We start from the raw sequence: 15,509 nt of genomic DNA, 5'->3' as shown, positions 1-15,509 counted from the left end.
GCAAAAGCAGGCCAACAGCCCAGAATACCATAGCAACCACCTAGTAACAGCCTGGAGTACCACCGCATTCATCTAATAACACAGTAACAACCACCTGGTATACCACAGCAACCACCTGGAACACCACACTACCTGCATAGCAACAGAATAATAACTAGACTCTAGAGTACCACAGCAGTCTATATGCAATATAGTAACAGCAAATTAATAATTGATCATAAATAATATCATTTGCAGTTTGTATAAAGTTATAAGCTTTAACAGTGTAATTGTGGTTCTGTGTATCTGTGGTAAGTACTGTACATTTTTTAAAGATCTGGTTATAATCAGACAGCTGTACAGTCAGACTCTTACACAGAGGTTTTTGTTCCACTCCATAAGTTCTGGTAGTTCCTCGTCCTGCGTGACGGGGGAACGGCTAAAGTACTTCCCCACCGGCTGTGTCAGATGAGCTGTGTCAACAGCTGCAAATATTCAGACACACACACACACACACACACACGGGTTGCGTGATATGGATAAGACACCGCATTGCAATACTGCATATACACTATAGAGATTTAACAAGTGAAATTATTCAGCTGGAAATCACAATAAAATATGATTTTTTACAGTATAAGTGAAAAGACTGGATAAAATAAGATGTTTCAGTTAAAAAGCAAGAACAAAAATACATTACTGCAATGAAAATGTGACAAAATAAATGAAAATCATTTTATTTTGCTTGGGTCCAGCCCAACATTTTTATTTCAGTTTATCCCTAATACACTACGTGTCCAAAAGTTTCTAGACACCTTCTATGAAAGCCCCCATCATTGAGCTGTGGAGTTTTCTACAGTAAAAGTAAAGTGTCCTCTAATATTTTTAGATAGATGAGTCAGAGCAACATAACTAACTATACTAATCATGTAGTCAGAACATTAACTCGCTAATGCTTTTATAGTGGCTGCATATAAACAATGATCCTCACAGCAATGATTGAACAAAATATTCACGCTGTCAGTGCAGTAAATATTGGGAAGTCTAAGTGCGGTACAAGTAAAAACTCTCAACTGCAGACCAGGGGTGCGTTTCCCGTACAACAACAGAGCCTAGCATTGAACTAACGTGGTAAGGTGGCACTAACATCTGAAGTACGACCATTTGCCGAAACTGTCGTACTTGGTTGGTACCACAGAAGTCTATGATGAACTATGTTGGTTTAAACTACCGTGGTCTTAACTAAGGTGTTTCCAGACGTGTTCGGCCAGACTTTCCCAGCAGAAAACGTGCAAAACTCACAATCTTTAAAAAATATGCCAAAAATATGTTACTAATGTATCATTTAGGCTATTTATATTATAATTATCACCAGAACATAACGGACAACAATACTATTAATAAAATAACAATGAACTGCAAGTAAAATGTAGACAATAATTGCTATATATTAATTATTAATTGTAACAGACAGTGTTACTTAAAAAACATACACATATTTGCTATTGCAATATTTTTTTAATAAGATAATCACCATTCTCAATGAATCTTATTAAAATGAGACCTGAGAAATGTGTGTTACTCAGTGGTTGAGCAGAGCACCTACGACGGTGCAGCGGGCGGCGTTCTGTCGAATTGTGCAAACCATCGATATGTGCTTCTTAACACCAGTGTCCATGCGTGGAAACATTTTTATTAATTTATTATTTTTTATGGTAATTCTGTTCTTCCTGGGTGCATTAAACAACCAGAAACCCCTTGCCATTATTTCTGAGTATTACAAATGCGTAAATGACAGCTGATAATAATGAAAGTAATGATAAGTGAGCAATAATAAAAAAAAAGGGTTATAATCACCCCTAATAACCCTAAACTGCTTGAACTCCTGATATTTTGATTCAGGCTTTCCAAATATTCTACCGAAAGCATGTTTAAATATGGGGCTTTTTCTAGAAATTTTATATTTAAATATGTAATAGGGTAGTACGGTTTGACAGGGTAGCAAAACTCGACAGAACACCGGATGGAAGCCTAGTTCGAATCCCAGTCCCAGAATCCTTATTCAGAGAGTGCATAGAGCACAGTGGGTTTAAAAAAATACACTAATTCATAAATGTTCACAGCACAAGTTATATTTACTCAAGAGATACCTGCTTGAATAATAGACAAACATCTTTCCAAGACTGTAAAATACATTTTAGCTAAAGAGCACTTCAGTACACTTTTTCACTACACTGAATTCATGTTTGCCAAATAAAGACATACATTAAAAAATGGGCAATTAACTTACATTTTCAAAATACATTTGAGTACTGAATTTTATTATTTTCCCTGGGCGCACATGGGTAAAAGTGAAGTGGCTCAATAAATGTAATAAACACAAACATTAAAAATAATTAGGTACATTTGACATCTTAAATCCTCGTGCAGCAATATTAATGTGATTTATCAGCTTTTTGAATCCTACCGTCCATTAGTGAGTCTGCACTAATCTCCAGGAACTAAACTCCTAACGACAGGTCTAGAGCTGTAGTTGGAACGACGCAGCTGAACCACTGTACCGTATTTTTCGGACTATAAGGCGCACTTAAAAACTTTTAATTTTCACAAAAATTGACAGTGCGTCTTATAATACGGTGCGCCTTTTGTATGGATTTTACTCGTCAGGTTGTAAGGAGCAGTAAACACACACTCCGTGCAGCGTTATAGAGAGTTTCAGTGCTATACAGAGTCCAGAGCGTGCAGCTCCGAGGCTGAGCAGCAATAGCATTAGCTAGATGCTAACCGCTAAGCTAGCTAGCTTATTCACTGAGATCAGTATTATCTAAATTTTACTCGTCAGGTTGTAAGGAGCAGTAAACACACACTCCGTGCAGCGTTATACAGAGTTTCAGTGCTATACAGAGTCCAGAGCCGTGCAGCTCCGAGGCTGGAGCAGCAAATAGCATTAGCTAGCTTATTCACTGTTCAGAGATCAGTATTATCTAAATTTTACCCGTCAGGTGTAAGGAGCAGTAAACACACACTCCGTGCAGAGCCGTGCCGCTCCGAGGCTGGAGCAGCAATAGCATTAGCTAGATGCTAACCGCTTAGCTAGCTAGCTTTTTCATTGTTCAGAGATCAGTATTTTCTAAATTTAGCACTTTTAATACTGCTGGAGCAGTATTATTAGAGTTAGATGCTAATTGCTAAGTGTTCACCGTTCAGAGGTGAGTTATCGGCCTGTAAGTCTGTGCTGCTTTGCCTGGCTAGCATTAGCTAGATGCTAAGCGCTAACTCTCTCAGAGGTGAGTTTTATCAGCCTGTAATCTGCTTGTTTACCGTGTTAAAACAAGCTACGGGGGACGAATCGCTAGCTAATATCTCACTGTCTTACCAGAACACGCAGGATTACTCAGTGTAACGCTGTCGTTTAAGTTTGGGTTAACTTTACTAGTTTAGGTGACTAGCTAGCGTGCTAGCGGATAGCTATGCTAACGCTGGTGCAGCAAGCCTTAGTGGACATCTGGAAATCTAAGCTTACTGTAAATAAACTGAAGCACGTTACTCACCCAAATAAACAGTTTTCAGGAGAGGAATCTGTGTAGAGTAATATCCAGCACTCGTTTGACTTTGAAAGAGCTAGATTTATATATACTGAGACGCTCCACCGGCAAGCGACCACCCCCGGTGGGGGAAGGGAAACATGGCGCCACCCCTGTTCACTTTGATATAGGCACCCTTTCTAGTGTCACTTAACGCGCCTTATAATGCGATGCGCCCTATGTATGGAAAAATAGCAGAAAATAGGCGTTCTTTGATAGTGCGTCTTATAATACGGTGCGCCTTATAGTCCGAAAAATACGGTATTTGTTAACATTCGCTGGAACCACGGTTCTGGGAAACACCTGAGTAGCTTAACTAAGTTTCGCACTATGTAAGTTACTAACGTGGTTACCTCCATAGTTCCAGCTACGCTTTTGGGAAACACCTGCGTCGCAGCTGCATCGTCCAGACTATGTAAGTTGCTAACGTACTTAGCCACTATGCTTTTGGGAAACGTACCCCAGCTTGACTGATGGAAACTAAATTCTCCTCTAAGACTTGCAGACAAGGTCTGTATAACAGTGGCACATCTCATTACCACTGAATTAGCACAAAATTAGCACTGAATTGAGTGTGTTCTGACCCCATTAGCATTAGCACTGGTCATCCAAATCAGTCGTGGTATTGATTGGAATGGGAGTCATTCTCTATTAGAAACCTCTGAAATGTCAGAGTAGGACAATAAAGTTAAGGTCAGTGAAGTTATTATAAAGTAAAAGTGTATGTACCTCAGATAGAAGAAAATAATCTATTAATAATACGTGTGCTAAAACGGGTTCCTACAGAGTTCGCAACTTTTGGCCCACTTAACCCACCACAACTTTATTTTAAAATAGCGAAAGAGAGCGCTTTTTTTTAAGTTTTCTGGAAAGGAGTGGTTTTTACTGATGGGAGGCTAAAACAGACAAATACGTGTGGTATGGGGGATTGTAGTTTTAATGTTATGGCTGATGGTAAACAAAGATATATAGAACTCTTTGTAGCCCCTTTATTTTTAAGAATCAAGTACCACAAAAACAAAAACCTTCTAGAACTACAACAGTGGACCTTTTATTTTCTCTTTGTTTAAAATCAAACACAGAAGCTTCAGAGTGAATAGAGAGAACAGTCAGAAAGCTCCACATGTGTGAATTCTAGGCCAATATCAGATTTATAGGGAATCACTTTATTGAGGAAAACTGACATTGCACTACATGTAGTTTATGTGATATATATTGCATTAATATAAAAGCAGATTTTATTAACACATTGCACCAGAAGCACAGGCACTCTGTCTTTGCAATATACAAAAAAAGAAAAATAAATGATATTGAGTAGAAATGCACTAAAATTAAACCTTTTGGCTGATATCAAACAATTTTTTTTCACATTTTACAACAGCATAAAAATACCCTAAATATATCTTCCATTTAAAAAAAAAGTGTATTTCTTCTCTGCCTGGTATTAAACTTTTGGTTTAATAAATAGATTATTAAAAATACAAGAAAAATTATTCCTTTTTGTAACTGAGCTGAAAAAAGCCTGTGATAAAATGGCATATGATATTTGATGCCCTGTGAAGTGACAATTGCATATGTGCAGATTGCACTGGCGATGCAGAAACGTTTTATTGTGCAGCCCTAGTAGTATTTGTTGAAACTGGGACTAAAAACATCTGGATCAGCAGCATTACAGAGACATTTACAGTACCCTTTATTGTACAGGGCTTTAAATGTAGAAGTTAAAAGTCATCTTAAACCTTACTCCAGTAAAGTATAGATAACCATCATTTCTACTTAAGATTTAAAAACATATTGCGGAACCTCTGACACAGACCTTTGTTTCACGTACTACCCACTATTTTAAAATAGTCTACTTCCTATAGTAATGATCCAATCTATCCAGCAATTTGAAAGAAAGTTTATCATAAGCAGTTACTTTTACAAGGCTTGAAATGGATGGTCCTGCTGAGGACTTCCAAACTTCCAAATAACATTTAGACGGCCTAACATAATAGTTTAAGATAGAGGGGAAGGATCCCCCAAAAATATACTGACTTGGACACAGGATAAACTGCTCTTCCACTACTTCCTTTTGGATCAAGGAGCCTAAAGAGGGCATTATTATTATCATGACATATTTGATCACTTCTGGTCAAACCTGGTAAAAATTACTGCAAAATATATCAAAGAATAAATAGAATATTGCAACATTAGTTTTGTTCTGTATCAAGCAGCTCTGGCACATAATACAATAGTATGGAATGTGGACACAGCAGTTACATAAACAAGAGATATCCCAAAAAGCGTCTGGAGTGGGTGGAGACTGTTTGAAAACAAAGAGTCTAAACATGTTTTCAGGAAAATCCAGACAAGACCAGTGAAGATATTAGGATATAAAAGAACGGCAGCAGCTGGGTTTACAAAAGGACAATCTCTGACTCTGAGGTCAGAGGTCAAATTAAAAGCAGTGCAGGTGCGCTGAGAATGGGTGCCCCTCTTCAAACACAATGGAAACCCAACACTAGAACCTCATACACTGTCAACTTGATGACCTTTGGCCTAGGGGCTGCGCAGTCAATCGTGAGCAGACAACTTCACTTTCAAAACCACACACACACACACACACACACACACACACGCACACTGGCTGAAGTCTGGTTATTGTTTTTATTTATGAATTCATATGAACACCTGAATATCTATATTAGTTCGATTGCCAATTTTTAAATTTAAATAGAATGCAAACAGCTAATTTTGTTACAACAGCTGGTCAACTGTACTGGCTAGCATTGTCCAAGCTGACTACTGGGGGTTATGAAAGTCCTACCTATCCAAAGTTATGCCATCATGGAAGACTATGGATTGAATCAACTTGCACCCACTCAGAAGCACCAGGTTAAAATTCAGTGGTAACGTTACACACCTACAAGAACACTGATTAGCCATAGCATTAACATCACTTTTTACTTTACTCAGTAGGTCTCTGTCATGTCACCACAATGCCCCTGAAGGTGTTCTGTGGTCTCTGGCACCAAAACTAACATTATAGAAGATACTTTAAGATCTGTAAATTGTGAGGTGGGTAAAAACTCCATGATGAGAATCAATGATCCTTGGGTGCCCATGACTTCGTTGTAAGTCGATGCAAACACTATGGCTCATACAGTCATGGCCAGAAGTGTTCGCACATTTGAAGTTTATCTCCCAGAAAATGATTGAAAATTGTTGCAATAACATGTTTTGTTATACACATTTTGTTATACATTGTGTGTATTGGAACCATGCAAAAAAGGTTGGATGGTGGATAAGCAGCCCCAATCAAGTTCCAAAGAAATTCTAGCTGTCCTGCAAACTCAGGGTGCATCAGTGTCAGCGCAAACTATGCACTGATACTAAATGAAATTATACGGTATTGCAGGAGACTCAGGAGAACCCCACTAATGACACAGAGACATAAAACGCTACTTTGCCAAAACGTACAGGAATACGCCAAAATCCTTCTGAGAAAATGTCTTAAGGACAGAAGAGGCCAAGTTAAGCTTTTTTGGCACAGCAAATCATCCTACTGTTTACCAAAAACAGAATAAAGTCTACGAAGAAAAGAACACAGTACCTACAGTCAAATATTGCAGATGTTTAAAGATGTTTTGGGGTGCTTTTTCTGCCTCTGGCACTGGGAGCCTTGAATGTATGCAGCTTCATAAAATCTGCTGTTGGGAGATGACACTCTTCAAATATGAGAGATGTGTATTAGTTTGCAAAAGAAGAGTGGTTCAAAATTCCAGTTGAGAGGTGTAAGAAGCTTGATTGTGGTTAATAATAATAATAATAATAATAATAATAATAATAATAATAATAATAATAATAATAATAATAATAATAATAAATATAGCCGCAAGCGGCGATTTACGGGGTCCGAGCATTACAGGCAAAGAGGCCCCCGAAGGCCAGTTAGGCTTAAAACATGTAGCTGGTTGACCGGCATCACAAAACTGGATGAGGATGACCAGCATGACCATAAAGACCAAGCTAGATTAACAGCATGACTAATCTGGATGACCAGCATGACCAAGCTGGATGACCAGCACGACCAAGCTGGATGACCAGCATGACCAGAATGACAAAGCTGGTTGGCCAGTATGATCAGCATGACCAAGCTGATTGACCAGCATGAACAAACTTGTTGACCATTTTGACCAAGCTGGAAGACCATAATGACCAAACTGGATGACCAGCATGGCAAAGGTGGTTGACCTGTATGACCAAGCTGGATGACCAGCATAACCAAGCTAGGTGACCAGCATGACCATAAAGATCATAATGACAATGCTAGATGAGTGGTGTGAGTAAACTAGTTTTAATTCATTGATAAATTGAGCTGTTGTGTTCATCAGGTTTTATGTGGTCTCTTGCTGCACTCTAGTGGGCATTTGGTGAAACAACACCAGTTCTTAAATTGAAAAAATACAAGCCACAATAATCCTGCTGAGAGCCTAGCAGGGAGGCATAAAAAGGGCACATATAAATAACCCACATATAGTGTATTAGTGTTGACCTGATTAACATTCAGCCTGTCAAAAGCTTGCTGGAATGTGATTCGCTAATAGTGACCAAAAAGTGTACATATCAAATTTTCATTTGGTGTACCATTAGTGCATGGACAATAGATGATAATTGCCAGGGCTGAGCTTGATAGCTTGTATGGTTCTAGAGAAACAGCTATCTAGCATTGGCTCCGCCCCCTGGGGGTGTATGTCTACTTAAACTGACGGGGTATCTGAGAATCATGTAATGATCAAAGGACTGAAGTGGTATTAATGTCAGGTTGATCAGGTTGAGCATTCAAAAGTTAAAAGTGTTAGAAGACATTTTGCTGCACCATGGTAGGTCTAATTTGCATATGGCGGCCATATTGTTTACAAATTTAAAGATTTTTTAAATAATTATTGAGGAGTAAGCTCTGCTGAACTGTTTGACACCAAACATGTCATGATTGGTCAAGGATCCAAGGACAAGTTCTCAAAAGTAGGTTTTGCATATTATGCAAATTTAAAAAAAATTAAGTGGGTGGAGCATAAACAAGAATGACCCAGGTGGCTGACCAGCATGAAGGATAAAGATGTTCAACCAGCAAGACCAGCAAGATCAGTAGAGCTTTAATTTAGAATTATTAACCTGTAGCTGTTTCACCAAATGACCACCAGAGCGCAGCAAGAGACCACATATAACCTGCTGAGAATCAATCAGTCTATCAGTAAGAGAGAGCTGTCCGTATCAGTGCATTTATATTTATTGCAGAGAGAAGCAAAGTCCAATTTGCCTCAAATCTTGACTGGTAGTCAAGATCAGATTATCAGTCTATATATGTGTCTAACTTTGTGTGTTGATAGGGTGAAAGGTTCCTGTCTTCTGTCCATTTAGGTTTGAAAATAGCGATAAATAGAATAAATAGAAAAGAGTTAATTTGTCACTGTAGAGCCTACTGAAGACTTATTTGGCTCATTTTTGGCAGGTGTGCTTAAAATGTCACTGTTAATGAGTGTCTTCAATATTTTTGACATGCTCCAAACTTTGACAGAGTTGTGGCCAAATAACACATAAAATGCATTCGAGTACCTGTTTTATAAATGTGTTGGGGACACAAATAGTAATAATTTCAACATTTTTTAAATAATTATTTACCTTCAGTGTCTTAAGATTGCAGCAACACCAAAGTTGATTTGATTGGTTGAAAATCCAGGGACTAGTTCGAAAAGTGTGATTTTTACTCTACTGGCCACTGATGCAAAACAATGCATTTTTGGTAAAGACATGTAATTACAAAGTTGTAAAGGCTACAGCAAAGCATACAACTAAAAAAGAATCATATGCCTGGGCCACACGTACATTTAGATATAACTGATTTTCTGCTATAGCGCCCCCAAAAGGCCAAACAATGCAAGATTTTAATGGGTGATAGAAGACCCTCATATACATGTACAGTATAAGTGTCGTCCTGATTGGTGATTGTTTAGCCTGTCAAAAGCTTGCTGAAACCTGATTGGCTAATAGCGACCACAAAAATTTACATATCAAATTTTCCTTTCGCTTGCCATTAGGACATAGGCCACCGATGATACATGCCAAACGAGAGCTTGATAGCTTGTACAGTTCCTGAGAAACAGAATTTTAGCTTTGGCTCCGCCCCCTGGGGGCGTATGTCTACACAGATTGACGGGCTACCTCAGAATCATGTTAGGATCAAAGGTCTAAAGTGGCATTAGTGTCGGTTTAAGCATTCAAAAGTTACAGCTGTTAGAGTAAATTTTGGTGTGCCACGGTAAGACTAATTTGCATATGGCGGCCATATTGTTCACAAATTTCAAGATTTTTTTCGATAATTATTGAGGATGGGACTCTGCTGAGTTGTTTGACACCAAACATGTCAGCATTGGTCAAAAATCCACAGACTAGTTCGCAAAAGTAGGTTTTGCATATTATGCTAAATAGCAAAAAATCTAAGTGGGCGGAGCTTACCCTTTTGATTTGCCATAAACCAAGGAATCATATAACGAAAGAATTTTTGCTCTAGCTATCAGGGCGTGGGAGTTATGAGGCCTAACGTGTTTACCTTCGCCATAGCGCCCCCTTGAGGCCGATCGGGCTCATCTTTTGAATCTGAGTAGCGGTGTAAAGTACTACCATATGACCAAGTCTCAGCCCTGTAGGCATTATGGTTTCTTCTGCCCAATCACTTCTATGGCAGAAAAAGAATAAGAACTATAATAGTCTGAACAATTACAATAGGGCTCCTAGCACTGCGTGCTCGGACCCCTAATAATAATACGTTTTATTTGCAATGCACTTTACATTTCAAAGAAATCTCAAAGTGATGATTTCAGTAACTTTTCGAAAAAGGTGTGTTCCCAGTTTCCATAGATAAGGGTGCCAATAATTTTCCTCTTTTATTTTTTTGTGTTGTTAAAATACACACAAAGGAAATAATCATGCATATAATAAAAAAAAAGTGTAATTACAATAATTTTCAGTCTTAAATGTATGTGTTTGGATGTGGAAAAGCATTTTGTGATTTAATACAATCCCATTGTTTCCCACTACAATCTCTAGAACTACAACAACCATTACCATCACTGCACCATTCAGTGCACAAACAGTGTACAGACACAGCATGCCACACATGCAAATATCTTAATTTGCAATCCGGATTTGCCTGTGTGTGCTTTACATTCAACTAAGGATGTCGTGCTGTAGAAGTCAGGATATTCTGTGAAACTGGTGCAATTTGCAATGCCTGCAATGTTTGAGGAAATCCACTAAGCACAAAAAGCTATTAATTCAACTGATTCTGAATAACATACAATACCAAATTTCACACTGTTAAAGAGATTTGTCATTTTTTGAATAGATTACAAACAAGAATGCTATGATAAATATCGTAATATATATAATTTGTCCCATCCCTGGTCTATTACTGTGTAAAGTACATTAATCACCACCATTTATTAGGAATACTAGTCTGAAAACAAAGCTTGGCTCCAAATTTCTCCTGGATTACCCAAGCTTGTGCCCCAGTGCATGTGTTCAATTTCATCAGCAGCTCACCAGATTTACCATCATTAAGCTCTGATTTACCAAACCAGCTGATGATATGATGAGAACCATAAATAATAAACTAAAAATAAAACAGGCCTAAACGTTTTGCAGAGTATTATATATTAATGTAAATGAACTCCATTTCCATTGGGCAACTAAACATAAGATGTTTGCAGATCTTTTCTATGGTAACAAAACTTCTATACATTACATAACAGCAGCTGACTCACCTCCTCCAAACGGAGCCCATATGACCCTGCGGATGGTCTTCACCCAATCCTCCATGTCATTCTGCGTGCTGGCCATGAGCAGGTACGTCTCATGGTTGGCTGTCATTCGCTCCCTGTCGCCCCCTGCGAAGAAAGAGGGAAATACACCTGTTAGTTCAACAGTAATAACTAACTACAGAGAGCAGTTCTTATAGAAACTTTACTGATTAGATATAAACACTATAGATTAACGTATTTTTCACTCTATAAGGCACCAAGACTTCAGAGGTGAGTATTATCAGTTTGTAGCCTGCTGCTAACTCCGGCTAATACTGCTGGAGCAGCATTAGCATTAACTGCTAACCGGACTAGCTCTTTTTTCGTACAGAGGTGAGTATATCAGACTGTAGTCTGTGTCTTTACCGTGTTAAAACAAGCTTCATGGGACATACCGTTATATCGCTAATATCGCCCTGGCTTCACGGAACACTCAGTGTAGCTCTGTCGGGTGGCATTAGTCACTAACCGTGGCCAGCCTTAGTGAAAATCTGAAAATCTAAGCTTACTGTAAATAAACAAAAGTGCTTTACTCACCCAAATAAAGAGTTTTCATGAGAGAAATCTGTATAGATTAACATCCACCGTTCGTTTGATAATGTGTTTTTTAAAGAATTACAGTTTCGTTTACCTAACTAGACTTAGCTTTACGGGTCTCACCACCCAGCGGCGAGACCTGCTGAGTTAGAAGGAAAACATAGTGTAAAATTTTGGGAATAAAATTTGTATTCTTCGGGAATAAACTTGTAATATTTACAGAAAATGTTTGGTATGGCATTTTGGGAATACATTTGTAATATTGACAAAAAAGTCTAATTTCGAGAATAAACGCATACAGTATGGCGTACTGGCAGCGACAAAGACGTTCAGCATGCCACAGTTCCACTCCTTCAGAATCATTTATGTTGATTACCATTCTCATCACTGTCTCCTGTAAAACTAACTTCCAATAGGAGGGAGATGTATCCACTGATAGTTCTGCAGCCGGCCACTGCCTGCAAGTTCTTCTTTATCAAGTGAAAGTATTTCCTCCAAGACCATCAGGTTCTTTCTCCTGAATAAATACATTTTCTTGCACAATGCTATGCTGATGGGCCAGAAGACTGAGTATGATTAACACAAAGTATAATTTTAACACAAGGAGATTGCTAAATCTTTTTGCATACTCTTTGATCATAATAATACAACTTTCCTGGTTGTAATGCTTCATTATTAACCAAATATTACGACTTCTCAAAATCAATCATTTGTATTTAAAAAAAAATGGGCCTAAAATGCTGTCCTACAATTTGCTCTACAATTGTGGCAAATTACATTAGTAACTCAAGAAAGTTGGCCGGTGGAGAACTTTGAATTTTAGTATTCAGACACAATTCAGTGCACCCCATTTCACATTTCACCCACGAAAAGAGGCAATTTAAAGCCATTAGGAGGGTAAGGACAGCTGGTTTTGGAAGCAGACCAGAGCAGACTAACAAAACCCTCATTACAGACACTCTACCCAACTGCTTTGTCAACGACCAATTAGGCTCCAGAAATTACAGGTGAATGGTAATAAATGCCTTTGGTGTGTAAAACCCTGCAGCATGCAGAGAACCTGTCATTACTCCTGGACTCAGCTGGTAATTTACATTCTCGAGCCTGCAGAGGTGCAGGGATGCAGACAGGAAGTGCAGTTTGTAAATTTGTAACTCCGCCCCGTCTGACTCGGGGTCTGTCAGTACCCCTCTAATCCGTACTGCGTCAGTATGGCTGCACTGTGGGATTAAGGCCAGAGGGGCCTGGAGCTCAGCAGAGCTTCAGATGAAGGCTGGAGCATGAAGAACTGTCTGATTAGCGCTAACAGTAACTCAGACTGTCACCATCAATTATGGCAGAGTATCTCAAAAGCATGGGAGAGGGAGTATTCAGTGTTTAATGTTCGCTCGACCATTTATGAATCCTGGTTGTGCTAGATAGATGATTAGAAAGACTGACAGACAGATAAATTGTGAATTTTTGACTATTATATATCTGGCTTATTGTCCATCTTATAAACCTGTGGTAACGCAAACGTGACCAGCTGGACCCAGCCAGCATACAATCACACTCTGCAACACAAAACATCCCAAAAGAAGCAGCAGCCTGTGAAGAATGACTACACACTGATGGTGGGTGACAGGTGGAAGGACACACAGAAAATACAAATAACGTGATAAACAACAGGTAAAACCCATGCACAACTGCTCAGTCAAACTGAGCATGTGCAAACTTCTGGCCTTGCCTCAACCAGGGTTCAACTACAAGCTGTAAATTTTGCCAATACAGATTATTTAGTCAGACCAACTTTAACAAGAAATGTAATAATGTTAGTTGAGGCAACAAGTTTACTATTTTGTCTGTTACTTATGCATTTTAAATATCATGAAAATGTCTATATATACTAACATAATACTCATTAGGGCTGGGTGACTTTGTTAATATAATTGATGAAGTAAAAGTATTAAAATAGTGCTGCAAGTGCGTTCATTAATGTAGTGGATAAAATGCAAAAATGTGTGATTTAGGATGCAACCATGGAATTATTTGTTATATTAATCAAGAAAACAATAATCATTAGGTTTTAGCCTAGTTTTTACTATATCCCCCAGCCTTAAGCGTGTTAAACACTTTATTATTAGCTTCTATTATAAGTATATTCGCTAGATTATTTTCTGTTCTTGGGTATAAGTCCATGGTAAATCAGACATGTGCTACAGATGCAGTGTCTACTGAACAGACCACAGGAAGACAGATGGGCTTGTATGGTTAATGGGGAAATGATTGTGCTCTAGGACTGAATTATTAATGCCATTCACTTGGTCTGCTCTGCCTCCCTCTACCGGGACCCGACTGTCCTCCTCATCGATCTCATCGTCATAAGGCAGCATGGCATCTATTAAAGATGCATTTACAGAGCTGGGGGAACAGGTGAAGCAGCGGGGGTGAAGGTGGAACATATTTTTAGATTATTCATCAGATATGAGATTTATTCTGCTCTAATATAAGGCAGGGGTAGATATGGAACAGGCTAATTTAAGAGTGGTCAGTAAAAAGTTGTCCAAGAAAGAAAACTGGTGAACCAGCAACAGGGTCATGGGCAACCAAACCTCTATTATGCTCATGGAGGTGTTTTTAATGTTATGGCTATATGGAATTATTTTCTTCTTTTCATTGTTGTGAGACATTTTTGCCGAAGGTTAACAGTATTATTGGCCAACCAATATATCAATTAAGTTGAATCCATTTTTCTGTACTGGGGTTTGTTCTTGCTAGATTTAAAGAACTTAAAAATCCACAGAAGAACCACTTTTGGTTCCAAAAAGATCCATGTTTGTTACAGTGCAGCAGTAAGAATATTGATTATTGCCCTTACAAGACTTTTGGTAAGTCAGTGTACATTTCGTTTACAAACATGGTTACTTGAAAAATGCCCATACCTTTATAGGTTTTGTTTGATTTTACATACTGGATATCGCACTAATAGTGAGGCCACATTATTTATGTTTGAGCGAGGAGTGATAGTGGGTGCCAGATGAATGGGACTGTTAACATTCCTCTATTAACAGTGTGTGTATGTGTGCCAGTAATACATTATAGAAAGCAGTACCACTCACAGTGGAAAGCGAGCAACTCTGGTGGAAATCGCATCCAAATTTAATGCGCTGTATAAATATGTTTATCGAACCAAAATTTGTTGTTTAGATCGGGACAGTATGTAGAAAGGGCAACAATGACCTGTTGTTTGTCAAATAGTGAACCCACAGCCATCTATATTGTTGCCCTTTCTATGTATGTGTTATAACTGATTATTAATGATTTTAAGGTATTTGCAACCTAATTAGTAACCATTAATAAACTCATTGTAAACCATTTATAAACCCTTTATAAAGGTAGTCTTATTTTAAAGTGGTACCGGAAAATCTTTAGGCGCTTTTCAGATTTTCTATTTTTATTTTTTATTACAAGATCTATGTGCAGTGTTCCTCTAAGACACCCCTCCTCCCTCTTGCAGATTTCTCTGTTCTCTCAGGAGTTTTGGGTTACAGACCCCTCCCAACCTCTCTCTCCGCATAACACGCCACCT

General features: G+C 38.4%; 1 protein-coding gene across 6 annotated transcripts in view; it reads right to left on the bottom strand.

The window, feature by feature from the left end:
* Positions 1-15,509, bottom strand: part of arhgap24 (Rho GTPase activating protein 24) — a 206,355-nt gene that overhangs the window by 27,662 nt on the left and 163,184 nt on the right. For 5 of the 6 annotated variants that reach the window (XM_049466089.1, XM_049466090.1, XM_049466092.1 and 2 more), the window contains one exon: positions 11,369-11,491. In XM_049466089.1, the coding sequence (XP_049322046.1) occupies positions 11,369-11,491 (123 nt within the window). Of the gene's footprint in view, positions 1-354; positions 377-11,368; positions 11,492-15,509 lie in introns of those variants that run through there. The other variant, XM_022663153.2, reaches the window with a different exon arrangement.

Source organism: Astyanax mexicanus, chromosome 17 (genome assembly GCF_023375975.1).
Source record: "Astyanax mexicanus isolate ESR-SI-001 chromosome 17, AstMex3_surface, whole genome shotgun sequence".
Classification (NCBI taxonomy): Eukaryota; Metazoa; Chordata; class Actinopteri; order Characiformes; family Acestrorhamphidae; genus Astyanax; species Astyanax mexicanus.
The sequence above is the reverse complement of the archived record's forward strand: the minus strand, read 5'-3'. Positions and strand labels throughout refer to the sequence as shown.